This window comes from Chanodichthys erythropterus, chromosome 15, assembly GCF_024489055.1.
Source record: "Chanodichthys erythropterus isolate Z2021 chromosome 15, ASM2448905v1, whole genome shotgun sequence".
NCBI lineage: Eukaryota > Metazoa > Chordata > Actinopteri > Cypriniformes > Xenocyprididae > Chanodichthys > Chanodichthys erythropterus.
Genome location: NC_090235.1, coordinates 19124212 through 19138367, shown reverse-complemented (window position 1 = coordinate 19138367; position 14156 = coordinate 19124212). Strand labels below are relative to the sequence as shown.

The 14156-nt window shown below is 35.9% G+C and overlaps 1 protein-coding gene across 1 annotated transcript; it reads left to right on the top strand.

The window, feature by feature from the left end:
- The first annotated feature begins 3450 nt into the window (after positions 1-3450).
- cd164l2 (CD164 sialomucin-like 2) lies at positions 3451-9219 on the top strand. Its single transcript, XM_067361345.1, has 6 exons — positions 3451-3538; positions 4202-4309; positions 8128-8205; positions 8304-8333; positions 8430-8571; positions 8698-9219. Exons 1-6 carry the CDS (start codon positions 3451-3453, stop codon positions 8711-8713), a joined length of 462 nt encoding a protein of 153 aa, XP_067217446.1. The 3' UTR covers positions 8714-9219.
- Positions 9220-14156: the final 4937 nt, after the last annotated feature.

The following is a 14156-nucleotide window of genomic DNA, read 5'->3' as shown; positions in this document are numbered from 1 at the left end:
AACGCACAGCCTTGGAAAGTATACTTCATGTGATTCGTACGCGTACACAGGCATTCGACGCATGCGCAGTTTTGAGCGATCTCTCGCTACTAGTTAAAACCCATGTAAACATCTTTGTATTCTTTCATGCTAGTACTTTTTTAGGGTACTTTCTAACCTCTTCACACAATCTCTCATCTATGTAGGCCTACATTGTCAATATAGCTTGCATGTGTTCCAGTCTGTTTTGTTTTTGCAGTTTTTCTTTGACTATCTTGTGAATCGACGCCCCCCCAGGGCACGGTTGCCACCTTGTGGATAAACTAATTACTGCAAAAACATAAGATGTGCATGTGTGACCTGCGGTTACAAGTGCGCGCATACTCTTCTGATGATGAAATTCGCGTCATGCGCACTGAACGCTGACCCTATACTCAGGGCTTGAGTCTACAAGTTTACACCAGCTAATTACTAGGTTAGACCTGCTAGAAACTATAGTTACGCTGAAAAAATAAATAAAATTATAGTAACAAATTCATCGAAATGAACAGCCTAAAAAAATGAGATAATATTTGAAATCACTGAATCAACTTAAATACATTAATTTACACCAACAAGACTAAACTTAGGAGTTGTATCAATTTCAACAACCTTGTTAAAGTAACAGCTGCACCATGTTGCATGTTCCTAAACACAGCTAACAGTTTTCCAGGATTTCCAGCTGAGTGTTTCTTTTATCAATCCATGACAATCTGTACAAATCTGATTTGTAACAACCTCTATTGTTACAAACAATAAAACATCAATGGCCTCATGCATGTGTCTCCACCAAGCAAATATACAGCAGAAGCTCATTGCTTTTGATTCTCTGAGATTATGTCAATGAGAGAGTCATTTTCAAATGACTTTTATAAATAAGAGCACAGACACTATTTAACATTCTATCGTTGTATCCCCTTCGACTCCTTTTCGGCGGGAAGTCTGTGCGTGCGTGTGGTGGGGGGTGTACTGCGGAATTTCTCCCAGTTACCTAATGTCTGCAGAGCGCATGCGCGGCTTTATCTCTCTGCACCTAGTCCTCCCTAGAGGAGGACGCCTACTCTCTCTCTATTCACACAGCTTGGCACTACCTATTGATCTGTCTGTATTGCGTGAGACATTACAAAAGAGTTTGATGGTGGGGGTTAGGGAGATTCACAGTGGGTTTTAATTGAACGGCGGGTAGGCACTGAATTTATTGTAAAAACAAATGCTGACCTGATTAGCAAAGATCCCAGATGTGTAAAATGATGTGGCAATGATAGTGGTGACTATTCCTCCTACGTAAGCATGCACTCCTGCACCTACACATACACATTCATTATATCATCACCTCCTCTGCTCAGTTCATGATGTTGTGACTTTTCAGTACAATTAAAAATGAGCATCCTGGAGGATGGCGAGGATGCAGAGGATTCGAGGGATAGAGAAAGGGAAACTTGTTACATAACTATGCCAAAGTCTCAGTCTTGCTTGCTCTGACATTGTCCTTCCATTCTGGATAAAATATATTTAAAATGTACACCAAATGTATTTTTGCAAAAAAGCATGCCATTCTTTCGAACCTTCAAATGCCAAAATGTACTTCAATAGGCAAAAAATATAGATATGCATTGAGTCAATGCCGATTATTCAGAATAATATCTGCTGATACAGATAGTTTGATTTTCTTAAGGAAAAAAAATCTCTCCCAACTGTAAAATATACAGGGAACCTCGCATTTGGTACATTACTATAATATTAGAGCTATTATACTCAGCTATTTATTTTCCGATAATAATAATTACACTAATAAGAACGGAAATATTTGTAGGTCTATTCAACTCAGCTGCACACAAAATAGCCTAATTTTCATAAACACGTCTTCATTACAAATTTATTCAAACATACATTCATAATTAACAGTGTTTATAGAGCTGACTAACAAAGTGTGAACACTGGCCAACATTCCTGAGGAAAATGCAAGGTTGTGATAGCCGTTTTATTGACGTCTTTTCAAGGTTAAAACACTGATTGAGCGATTACATGACATGATACGTCGGTATCTTTCAACATACCTTTTGATGTTCATGCATGTTTTTTCATGCTGTAACTCATATTAATGTGGAAGTAAAAACTCGCTGCCACCAGATCTCGTACGCTACAGCGATCTGTCACGTCACATTTAAGAGCGCCAAAATTCCATTTATTGTTTGAATTTCGTGATGAAATTTAAAGAATTTGAAAACTGAGGGTCTGTTTCTTATGAAAAGTAACAAAACACAGAGCTCCTTGTGATTATATGATGGGAGGCACGATACAAATAATGTTTGGTGTAGAGAAAAACAGCAGACCTGGCAACCCTGGCTTGAACTCCGAGTGATTCATAGGGTCAAAATAGAGGGGTCGCTATTTTTTTTAACGGTTGTTGTCTGCTAACTTGCCCTGAATTTAACCCATGAGACTTCTTCATACACAGTATGTGTTGCAGTTTGACACATTTTTCCACTCCCTTTTGATTGACAGGATTTAATCGGCCCTGATCATCAAACAATTGGCCGATATCGAAAATAATTGCTTTATCAGCCGATATATACACATATAATTAGAATGAAATACACTCAAAAATGGCCAAAAAAATACATTTAAGTAACTAAATCTTATTGAAAATGTCTATTGGCCATATATTTTGGCCATTTTTGTAGATATATTTTGAAATATTGTGATAAATATTGTGATGTTCCTGTCGGCTGTTATTTGAGCTTTTCTGTCTGTGTTTGTGTGTTATATTAAATATATAAATATAGGCATCCACAGCCTTTTACCTTACACAACAATTGTATCCTAAAACCTTTTCTGGACCACCAGAGAGATAGACTAACAGAAAGAAGGTCAAAAGAACCAGTATGGACCTGCATCTGTTGGGGTGAGGTGTGACAAATTTCTGCAGTCTGCTTGTGAAAAGGCAGAATGTCTTCAGTGGTGTGGATATCAAGACATGGTCTTTTGCCATTTGGTTGCCATGTTACCTGTCTCACATTACGCACCTTCCAGTCTCACACACACACACATGCTCCTCACAGTTCACAACGACTTTTTGTCTGGAGGACACAGACATTTAGGATTGGATGTTAGCTTGACAGGCACGTGTGTGTTTATGACTCCTATTCTTTAAGGTTTTAGTTTTACTCTTTCTGAGGTGAGGGAAAGTTATTTGTTTGTTTCTCAATTCATCAGGTGACAACTATAGTGAATCAGCTTTTAGCTAGTTTACTGAGGTCAGTGTTCAGCTGAGTAAGTCTGACTAGGAAAGTTAGACTGATTCAGAGCTAAATAGTGCTTCACTCATATACATTAACTAAAAAGTCACTTTATTGATCATTTAAGTCAGTTTGTGCATTGTGCACACAGTTTGTGTTTATTATAGGTGGAATTACTGTCGATTTTTTGAGGATGAGGTGTGTGTTGGCCGCACTCTGTGGGATTCTACTTCTAACGCAGGTTATTATAACCAATTCACAAGAATCAGGTAAGTTTACAAGTTTGTGTGTGATTGCAGAAAAATCTTTAAAAATAGTTTTCCCTGAAACATTCTGCAAATCAAACCTTCTTTTGATCATTGCTCTGATGTCTCTCAGCCATGATATCCAATTGCAACTTTTTTATTTTAATCATTATGTTTGTGATTTTAGCTCATAAACAAGGATTAATCATTTAAAATACTATAACTTTAAAACATCACTTTAATCTCTGTTAAATTTTATCAGTGTAGTTTTGAGATTACAGACTTTTAAGAAATGCAAATTTAGACTCTAGGCTTTTAGAAAAAAGTATGTTTTGTTTAGTTGCATTTGTGTGTTTTGCTTAAAATTATCAAGATTATTTTGTATAATTTTTTTTTTTTACAACATTATTACAAATAAAGGTTTGTAATGCCATAGAAGAACCATTTTCGGTTCCCCAAACAACTTTTCAGTGATCAGTTTTTAAAAAGAACCATTGTGAACAACATTTTACTAATCTAAAGAACCTTTTTGTGTTCCATAGATGTTAAAAGTTCTTCATGGAACATTAGATGCCAATAAAACCTTTATTTTTGAGAGTGAATGTGATTAATTTAATCGTTAACATTTATAACTTCTAATAAATGAAGTGTTATGTGAGCATGTAAGCTTACATCTTTTATCTCTTGATGGATTGACAGATGATTCAGCCATTGGGGACTGTTCTCAGTTTGACTCATGTGATGGCTGTATCAGCGGAGACCCGGCCCTGAACCTGACAAGATGCGTCTGGCAAAGCTGTAATGACGGTAAAAGAACACATGTAGCATATGAGTTTAAATGTATTCTCCTGTGCAATGTCTGTTGTTTATGCACACAAATACAGAGGATCCCACTGACGGACATGCGATCCTAGCCAAGGAGAGCTATCTCAGGAACAACCCGGTGAATTATTCAAACGCAGGCCGTTACAGCTGCCGTCCACACAGACATCAGTCTCAGTAAATAATTCAACACCATTATCCACCCTCCTGGAAATAAGTGTGAGGGAGACATAAAGAGAGAAAGAGATGTTCAACAAGAAGCAGCATTTTTTAGTCTATTCATGCTCTGTTGCCAAGGCAACCAAGTCTGTAACACAGTCTCTGTCTCTCTCATTTAGACATATATCTAAAATACAACTAGGTTTACATGCTGTATATGCCCATCTTTACACAAACACAACTTGACTACTCAAATGGGGATATTCCAATGACTTCTAGTGTTTTTATATACAGCTATGTACTATAAACTAACCTTAAGCCACATACATCCTAACACTAATGGAAAACATTCTTAATTTTTCCAAAACAGCTTTATTTACTGTAAGTCCAAACCATTTTTACTAATGAGTATATGCATAAAAGGAAGTTTTGTGAGATTTAGCTGACTCCTTGGTACAAATTTGCCCCCAAAATATGGTTAAATAAGTACATGCAAATATGTAATTGATAATACAGTATGATTTTGATAACAGTCATTATAAAAAAAATTGTCAGGTTGTTTAGGATGCGGAGATGAGGTATCGTGACTGAATGACATATGCTTTTTACACAACTACTCTGCAAATAAAAATATGTAGACATATTAATTCGAGTTGAATTATTATATAATCTTACCTGTGTGCTATTTTGCAAAATGTACAATGTCTCAGAAATCACATAACGTTACTCTCAAGTAACGTTAGGTACCGCGGTAACGTGAGGTAACGCAGATGTAAGCTAGATGAATAACCAAGTGCAATGTGTTATGATACGCTAATATATTAAAATAAAATTATAACAAATATGAGTTTGCAATATCAATCAACATAACGGACGTTTTTTTACAGCTAAAGTAACTGAAGCGTTTGACACCGGAAGCCTCGCACATTCAAGTTTAAAATGGCAGCGCCTATTCTTACTTTAAAAATAAGGATGGCTCCCTTCCGCCTGATGCTATTTCAGTCCACTGGGTTTTTTAAATGCATTTTTTTAATTCGATTCTTGTGTCCAAGCAGACTTTTTCACGGATAATCGCGCATGTGTACTTTAAGCGCCTGAAAAGAAATATCAAAAGATACCATACCGCAAGATGACCAATCAGAATCAAGCGTTCTTGAGCGTCGTTTAAAAAGGCAAATAGGCACACAAATTATACAACTGATGGTGAACATGTTCATTTTGCGATCTAACTTTCAGTCAGCAACGCCCATGATGGTGAAATGGTGGGGCATGTTAAAGGGATAGTTCACCAAAAATGAAAATTCTGTCATTATTTACTCACCCTTAAAGGATTAGTTCACTTTCAAATTAAAATTTCCTGATAATTTATTCACCCTCATGTCATGCAAGATGTTCATGTCTTTCTTTCTTCAGTTGAAAAGAAATTAAGGTTTTTGATGAAAAAATCCCAGGATTATTCTCCATATAGTTGACTTCAATGGAGCCCAAACGGTTGAAGGTCAAAATTACAGTTTACAGCGATCCCAGAAAGATAAGGGTCTTATCTAGAGAAACCATTGCTCATTTTCTAAAAAAAATATATATATACTAGCTAAAATATACTATCTCTCTTCTTCTTCTCTATTTGAATTCCAGCAGTGTAGACACTGCTAAGTGTATTACTGCCCTCCACAGGTCAAAGTTTGAACTAAATTGTCATATACAACACGCTAGTGCAAGTATATAACAATTAGTTCAAACTTTGACCTGTGGAGGGCAGTAATACACTTAGCAGTGTCTAGAGAGCTAGTTCAAGATGAGCATTTATTGTTAAAACGTATATTATTATTATTATTATTATTATTAGAAAATGAGTGATGGTTTCTCTAAATAAGACCCTTATTTCTGGTCTGGGATTGTGTAGAATGCTTTGAAGCTGCACTGAAACTGCAATTTTGACCTTCTACCATTTGGGCTCCATTGAAGTCCACTATATGGAGAAAAATCATGGAATGTTTTCATCAAAAACCTTAATTTCTTTTCAACTGAAGAAAGAAAGACATGAACATCTTGGATGACATGGGGGTGAGTAAATTATCAGGAAATGTTTAATTTGAAATTGAACTAATCCTTTAAGTTTTTCCAATCCTGTATGAATTTCTTTATTATGATAAACACAAAAGAAGATATTATGAATAATGTCAGTCACCAAACAATTGAAGGGCCACATTTTTTTCCATACTATGGAAGTCGATGGGGTCCATCAACTGTTTTGTTACACATATTCTTCACGATATCTTCTTTTGGGTTCAGGGTAGGGTTGCACCAGCCGTTCGTAAGTTCTTTCTTAAATTGGAACGTAAAGTCCTCACTAGTGGCTTAGTAACTACTAGCTAGTTTGTAACTAACTCTGTACTTTATTCGGTTGCACCATTTGTTCTTAAGGCAGAACGTAGCTAGTAGCTCGTAAGGTCTCCGTAAAGTAATGCGTAGTCGCATAATATGACGTTTACCTTCAGTTATCCTTCAAATACAGGAGCAGAAGTTGTTGAAATTCCGTGAATTTCAGTTTATCCTTCATTCTGACTTATTTTGCCTCACGTAGCTAACAGTAAAAATAAGTTTCCATTAAATATAATAGCCTACTACTTAATCATAAATGTTTTTATATGTAAATAACATTCAGAAACTGTATTTGAAACGAAATTAATAAGGATCAATAAATAAATACTGAAACAACAACAAAAACATAAGAAATTACATTTATTGATTATGACTGATTTTATTTGACATGCACAACACGGAGTGATAAGACTGATGCACACAGCGGTGCGCTGTTTAACGGGTTCGTGTTGAAGAAGAGTGTCTAACAAAGTAATCTTTTCACATGATGTTCTCTCTCTTAAAATTTAAGAGAGTGTAAATGTCAGCAGCATCATATATGTGTAAAGAATGAAGTCTGTCAGGTAAAACAAGAGCTTATTGATGCAGTTCAGTCAGTCTGCTATTTTATTCCAACCGTTACTCCTGATAGGAGGCTTCCGTAAATATTTAGTGTGTACGTAGAGTTACGCTTCAACTAAGTTTAATGGTGCAACACAAAAATATTTAGTAGTGCGTAAGTTGTAACTTAGTGCCCATTTACGTGAAAACTAGTCTACGTTGTAACTTGCGCACAGCTGGTGCAACTGGCCCCAGCAGAAGAAAGAACTTCATACAGGTTTGGAAAAACTTAAGGGTGAGTAAATAATGACAGAATTTTAATTTCTGGGTGAACTATCCCTTTAAGGGTGTGTTTTAGGGTAGCACTGCGGAGCTGCTGGCCCCAGAGGAAAATGAACAGTGGAAAAGCGGCTATTATCACAAATAGCCTTATTATTAAGAGATACAAGGGTCCACATACCGACCAACTTGAATCACGTTTGCCTTAATAACTAATCGCCTTGCATCACTGAAGTTGTGCGACAGTCAACCACTGTTTGCAGGTACCATAAAAATGAATGAGAAATGCTGTAAATGTTTATTCAGACTCTCCTCCATTGACATCCATTAAAAAAAAAAAAAAAAAAAAAAAACATCCTCTGGCATCCTTCTCTGTGTACTTCTATTTCTGACCTTGAAAGCTTGCCTTAAAGCAGTTTTGGTATTATGTATTTAATTTTCAGGAAATGACACGAGATGCATGTCTGACATTGAAGACTCTGGAGACTGCTCTGTCTACAATGTGACCGGCATGTGCCAAAGTGAGCAAAAAACTGTTAATCAACATCAAACATTTGCAAATGGAAGCTTTATATAAGGAGTGTGTTTGAAATGTTGTATGTTTTGTATATTATAGCAGATGGCGGATCTGCTGATGGTGGTGGCAAAGGTGAGGCGTTTCATTTTCACTGTATAAATCCTCACGTCTCTGATGTTTACTGGATTCTCTTTTTCATTCTCTGCCATAACACTCTCTCACACACAGATAACACGAGCCCCGAGTTCTCTCAAGCATCATTTGACCTGTCCAGCTTCATTGGGGGAATCATCCTGGTGTTGGTGTTGCAAGCTGGGGCTTTTTTTGCCATGCGCTTCCTCAAAACAAAAGACAGCACCTATGAAACTATGTGAGCAATATTCATTAACCAAATATGAGCTTTTTCTTGATTAATTTTGTCCTTCAACATGGGCATGTACATGCAGAATGATTCATTCTGTAGATCAGTAACTGTTTTTTCTCCCTTCTCCTACAGTGATCAACCTCAGTGAGAAAAGAGGTCGTGAATGGGAGAGAAAATTACAAAACAAAACATAAAGAGAAGCGGATATTCAAAGGAATAGATGTTGCATGGGCGAGAAGTCTATAGACACTGTTTTCTCTTTTTGAGGGTCCTAAAATGTTATTATTTGCCTTTAAACTGCTTTGGTTAAATTGTCACCAGTTCTTGAATGACAAAAACTATATTTGTGTGTGTATAAGAGAGATATGTGAAAAGAAAACAATATAGAAGTGATATGAGAAATATATTAGAGGATTATTCACATTTGAATGTGATGGTCTCTGGTGGTGTGTGTTCCTATCTGTTTAAGTTGATTTAAATCTCTCTGGTTTGTTATATTGCTCTGAAAGAACTATTCTGTTTCATATTTTGATTAATTGCATGCCCTTGTATTTTCTTTTTATTAAATGTTATGTTTTGTAGGTAGTCACCTGGACTCATGTAGCACTGAGTTTGTTATTCCTTTATGAATAATGAAGCAATAAAGTAATTAGACCCTGGGGTGTTATATAGCATTAATCCTGTAGGTGTCAGTAGAATTCAATATCATTAAGGATAATAATGAGCCAGGATGCATTATTAATAAAACACTTACAGTAAGAACATATGTTGTGCTTTTGACAGTATCAGCTATTTTCTCTTTAATACACTTTCACCATAAATTTCACCAGCCTACCTCGATTTTACAACCCCCTCAAGCATAGTATACTAATAAAATGTTAGTTTTTTTTCTTTCTGTAATGCCTGAAATATTCTTAAAGTATAATGTGTTATATCTGTATATTATAGTGAATTTCCAGAAATCACAGCAGTTTTCAGATTTCACACACTCACCATATACACACATTCAGTCCAAAATATGTGGGAGAAAGCATTGCTATTGCAATTAATATTGCATCAAGACTAGTTTGCACCAGGGTTATTATCGTTAACTAAAACTAAAACATTTCTGTTCATTGAAATTAAGCTGAAATAAAATATAAATATTAGTTGAAATACTTAAGAAATGTTGCCTATAAATAAACTAAAATAAGTTATTAACCGGAAATAAAACAAACTGAAACAGAAACTGAAAAAATAAAATGAAATAGCAATATTTAATAAAAATATGACACAAGCACATAACGAAATTACTAACACAAAAACTAATAAAAGCTACTTCAGAATATAAACAAAAATAAAATAACTGGTTTGCACATAATTTGTGATCATAAGGGTTTAATAAAAGTAATGACCCACAGTGTTGGGGAAAGTTACTTTTACATTTACATTACAATATTGTGTTACTCCCTAACTGATTGCGTTAATTAGTAACTTTTTATGAAAAGTAATGCGTTATATTACTTTTGCTTTACTTTTTCTCACCTGGGCTGGGCTTGCTTGTTTATTTTTTAATTATTTTTTATTTTGCCAAATGTTAAGGCCCTTTCACACCGAAAGTTAAACGAATAAGCCTCAGGCTGAAGGAAATGCATATTTACGCCTGTTAAACAGCAGCTCAAACAAACCTTTTTGCCATTCTGCATTAAAAACGTGACTGTTTTTATTCATTTTGTGGAATACTGAATGTTTTCGTGCAAGTTAGATGAGTAAATGCATGTTAACATTTAGCCTAGAACTACAATAACCATCATATTTATACAGCGCACACAACACCTCTGACCTTTATTTCTCTCAGCATGGGGACAGGAGAGCTGTCAGTCAATAAATGTTAAAAAGTAATTTGCATTACTTATTTGAAAATGTAACTTGGATATTTTGTTGTAAATTGAAAAAGTAATGTGTTACTTTACTAGGTACTTGAAAAAGAAATCTGATTACGTAATGCATTACCCCCAACACTCATGGTTATACTTGAAAATAGAGGTAGGTGAACAGTTCATTTCATTTCCAGCCTTAGAGGTAAAGTAGGAGAGAAATAGAAAGAAAGTAAGATGCCATTGAGGACTTGACGAGTCAGGGATATTAACCCATTGTCCAGGGAGCTCAGGTAGAAATCTAAAAGCAGAGCCCAAGAAAAAAAATCAGTTACAATCTTCTCTTATCCTTTTCTTGACCATGTGACTAAAAACAAATCTGAGACTGTGAGACATTCAAACTGGCTAATCAGCAGATCACAGCTGCCCATTACCATACTAAAGGTGTGACAGCAGTAAACCCCCGATGTCTCGGTCTAGATCATTATCAGCACTTCAGTGGCTTTAGAAATTCAAAATGGCCCTTTTGGTAAGAAAAGGGGGGTTAACAAGAATACAGCTTCTTTGTTCATTTTCAACCCAATTTGTATTAGCTTCTCTTTTACTGTCTCTTATCGGTTTATCCAAACAGTAAATGTATCCATATTATTCATCTATGATTTTTCCTTTTTATTAGTTTATATAATCATATATTCATTTATCAGCCATCATATTCAAGTATTTAGTTACTCATTTATACTCACATGTTCACATATGTTAAGAGATATATCTTGGTGTTTTTGTTAAATTTTGGACGCATTCCAGCGACTGATGTTTTTTAGAATCGGTAGTTTAAGATATTTTTCAGAAACCGTGATAAGATGCAAGATATGATATTTGAAAGCGCTCGCTTTGCTGTCTTTGTTCTGAAGGCGTCAAAACCACACGTCGTCTCACATCTATTTTTGTCTGTCTTTGCAGCTGCAGCATTTGACCGGTCACACCGACCTAGCTGTTACACCAGTGTATGACATCATGGATAAGACTATTTGACCTTTTCTTGTCTGACATAAACACAAGTTTGGGAGGATGTACGTTGCTCTTGTTCCGTTATTCACTTCTGCTGTCTTCTTTCTCTCTCCTGTTCTCTTCACAAAGATTATACTCAGACCTCAGACTCTGAATTTTTAGACCTAAATTTTATTTCATTTCAACATTGTACTCAATTATTAAAGTTTGATTATTATTTACTTACATGCTCAAAGTTATTCTCCATTTGTTATTAATTTATTCTTTATTAAGAAAAAAACAATTTTTCATCTCTCACTGCATCATTTATCTTTCAGATATGCCGATGTGTCTTGTTTTTGCTCGCTCAGTGAGGGGGTGGAGGTGTGAGAACTGGTGTGTGTCTAGACGAGAGACGAGGGGGATGCAGACATCTGCTCTGTACTACTGCTATTAATTGGCAAACACATTCTTTCTGACTGATGTCCTTTGCAATGATTCTACATCAACTCTGTGAATCATGCCAAAATCCAACAATGTTTAAAATAAGTTGCTTTGGATAGAAGCGTCTGCTGAATGCATAAATGTAATAGTTAGTTACAAACCCGATTCCAAAAAAGTTGGGACACTGTACAAATTGTGAATAAAAACTGAATGCAATGATGTGGAAGTTTCAAATTTCAATATTTTATTCAGAATACAACATAGATGACATATCAAATGTTTAAACTGAGAAAATTTATAATTTTAAGGGAAAAATAAGTTGATTTTAAATTTCATGGCATCAACACATCTCAAAAAAGTTGGGACAAGGCCATGTTTACCACTGTGTGGCATCCTCTCTTCTTTTTATAACAGTCTGCAAACGTCTGATGACTGAGGAGACGAGTTGCTCAAGTTTAGGAATAGGAATGTTGTCCCATTCTTGTCTAATACAGGCTTCTAGTTGCTCAACTGTCTTAGGTCTTCTTTGTCGCATCTTCCTCTTTATGATGCGCCAAATGTTTTCTATGGATGAAAGATCTGGACTGCAGGCTGGCCATTTCAGTACCCGGATCCTCCTTCTACGCAGCCACGATGTTGTAATTGATGCAGTATGTGGTCTGGCATTGTCATGTTGGAAAATGCAAGGTCTTCCCTGAAAGTGATGACGTCTGGATGGGAGCATATGTTGTTCTAGAACTTGGATATACCTTTCAGCATTGATGGTGCCTTTCCAGATGTGTAAGCTGCCCATGCCACACGCACTCATGCAACCCCATACCATCAGAGATGCAGGCTTCTGAACTGAGCGCTGATAACAACTTGGGTTGTCCTTGTCCTCTTTAGTCCGGATGACATGACGTCCCAGTTTTCCAAAAAGAACTTCAAATTTTGATTCATCTGACCATAGAACAGTTTTCCACTTTGCCACGGTCCATTTTAAATGAGTCTTGGCCCAGAGAAAACGCCTGCGCTTCTGGATCATGTTTAGATATGGCTTCTTTTTTGACATATAGAGTTTTAGCCGGCAACGGCGAATGGCACGGTGGATTGTGTTCACCGACAATGTTTTCTGGAAGTATTCCTGAGCCCATGTTGTGATTTCCATTACAGTAGCATTCCTGTATGTGATGCAGTGCCGTCTAAGGGCCCGAAGATCACGGGCATCCAGTATGGTTTTCCGGCTTTGACCCTTACGCACAGAGATTGTTCCAGATTCTCTGAATCTTCAGACGATATTATGCACTGTAGATGATGATAACTTCAAACTCTTTGCAATTTTTCTCTGAGAAACTCCTTTCTGGTATTGCTCCACTATTTTTCGCCGCAGCATTGGGGGAATTGGTGATCTTCTGCCCATCTTGACTTCTGAGAGACACTGCCACTCTGAGAGGCTCTTTTTATACCCACTCATGTTGCCAAATGACCTAATAAGTTGCAAATTGGTCCTTCAGCTGTTCTTTATATGTACATTTAACTTTTCCGGCCTCTTATTGCTACCTGTCCCAACTTTTTTGGAATGTGTAGCTCTCATGAAATCCAAAATGAGCTAATATTTGGCATGACATTTCAAAATGTCTCACTTTCAACATTTGATATGTTATCTATATTCTTTTGTGAATAAAATATAAGTTTATGAGATTTGTAAATTATTGTATTCCTTTTTTATTCATAATTTGTACAGTGTCCCATCTTTTTTGGACTGGGGTTTGTAATTAAAGTAGTGGTTATATGTCTGATAATATGTGTGATAAGTATGGAAAAAATAAGCATAAAATAGTACAAGCAAAAGATCTGCAGAATGTAAGAAGTCTTATAAAATGCATGAAAAAAACAAACATTTTAAAGGCTGTGCAACCTTGAATGAGGGGGGAAAATATTATGCAAAGTCAATAGGGCCCGTCAACTGTTTGATTACCACAATTCTTCAAAATATCTGTGTGTGTTCAGCAGAAGAAAGAAATTCATACAGGTTTGGAACAACCTGAAAGTGAGTAATTGACAGAATTTTCACTTTTGGGTGAACTATCCCTTTAATAAAACATAATTTCTAGGTTGGTGAACCAGACTGTATTCTCAAGTAAACAGGATAAATATTCATAAAAACTCTTGATATACGATACATATGTACATACAACATAACCATATCAGTGTGCTATGTATGGAGAAGCGAATATGTGATATACAATGAATATAATGAGAAAGATTATAAAAATAAATAAATAAAAAATAAATTAAATTAAATAAAGATACACCAGGCACTGA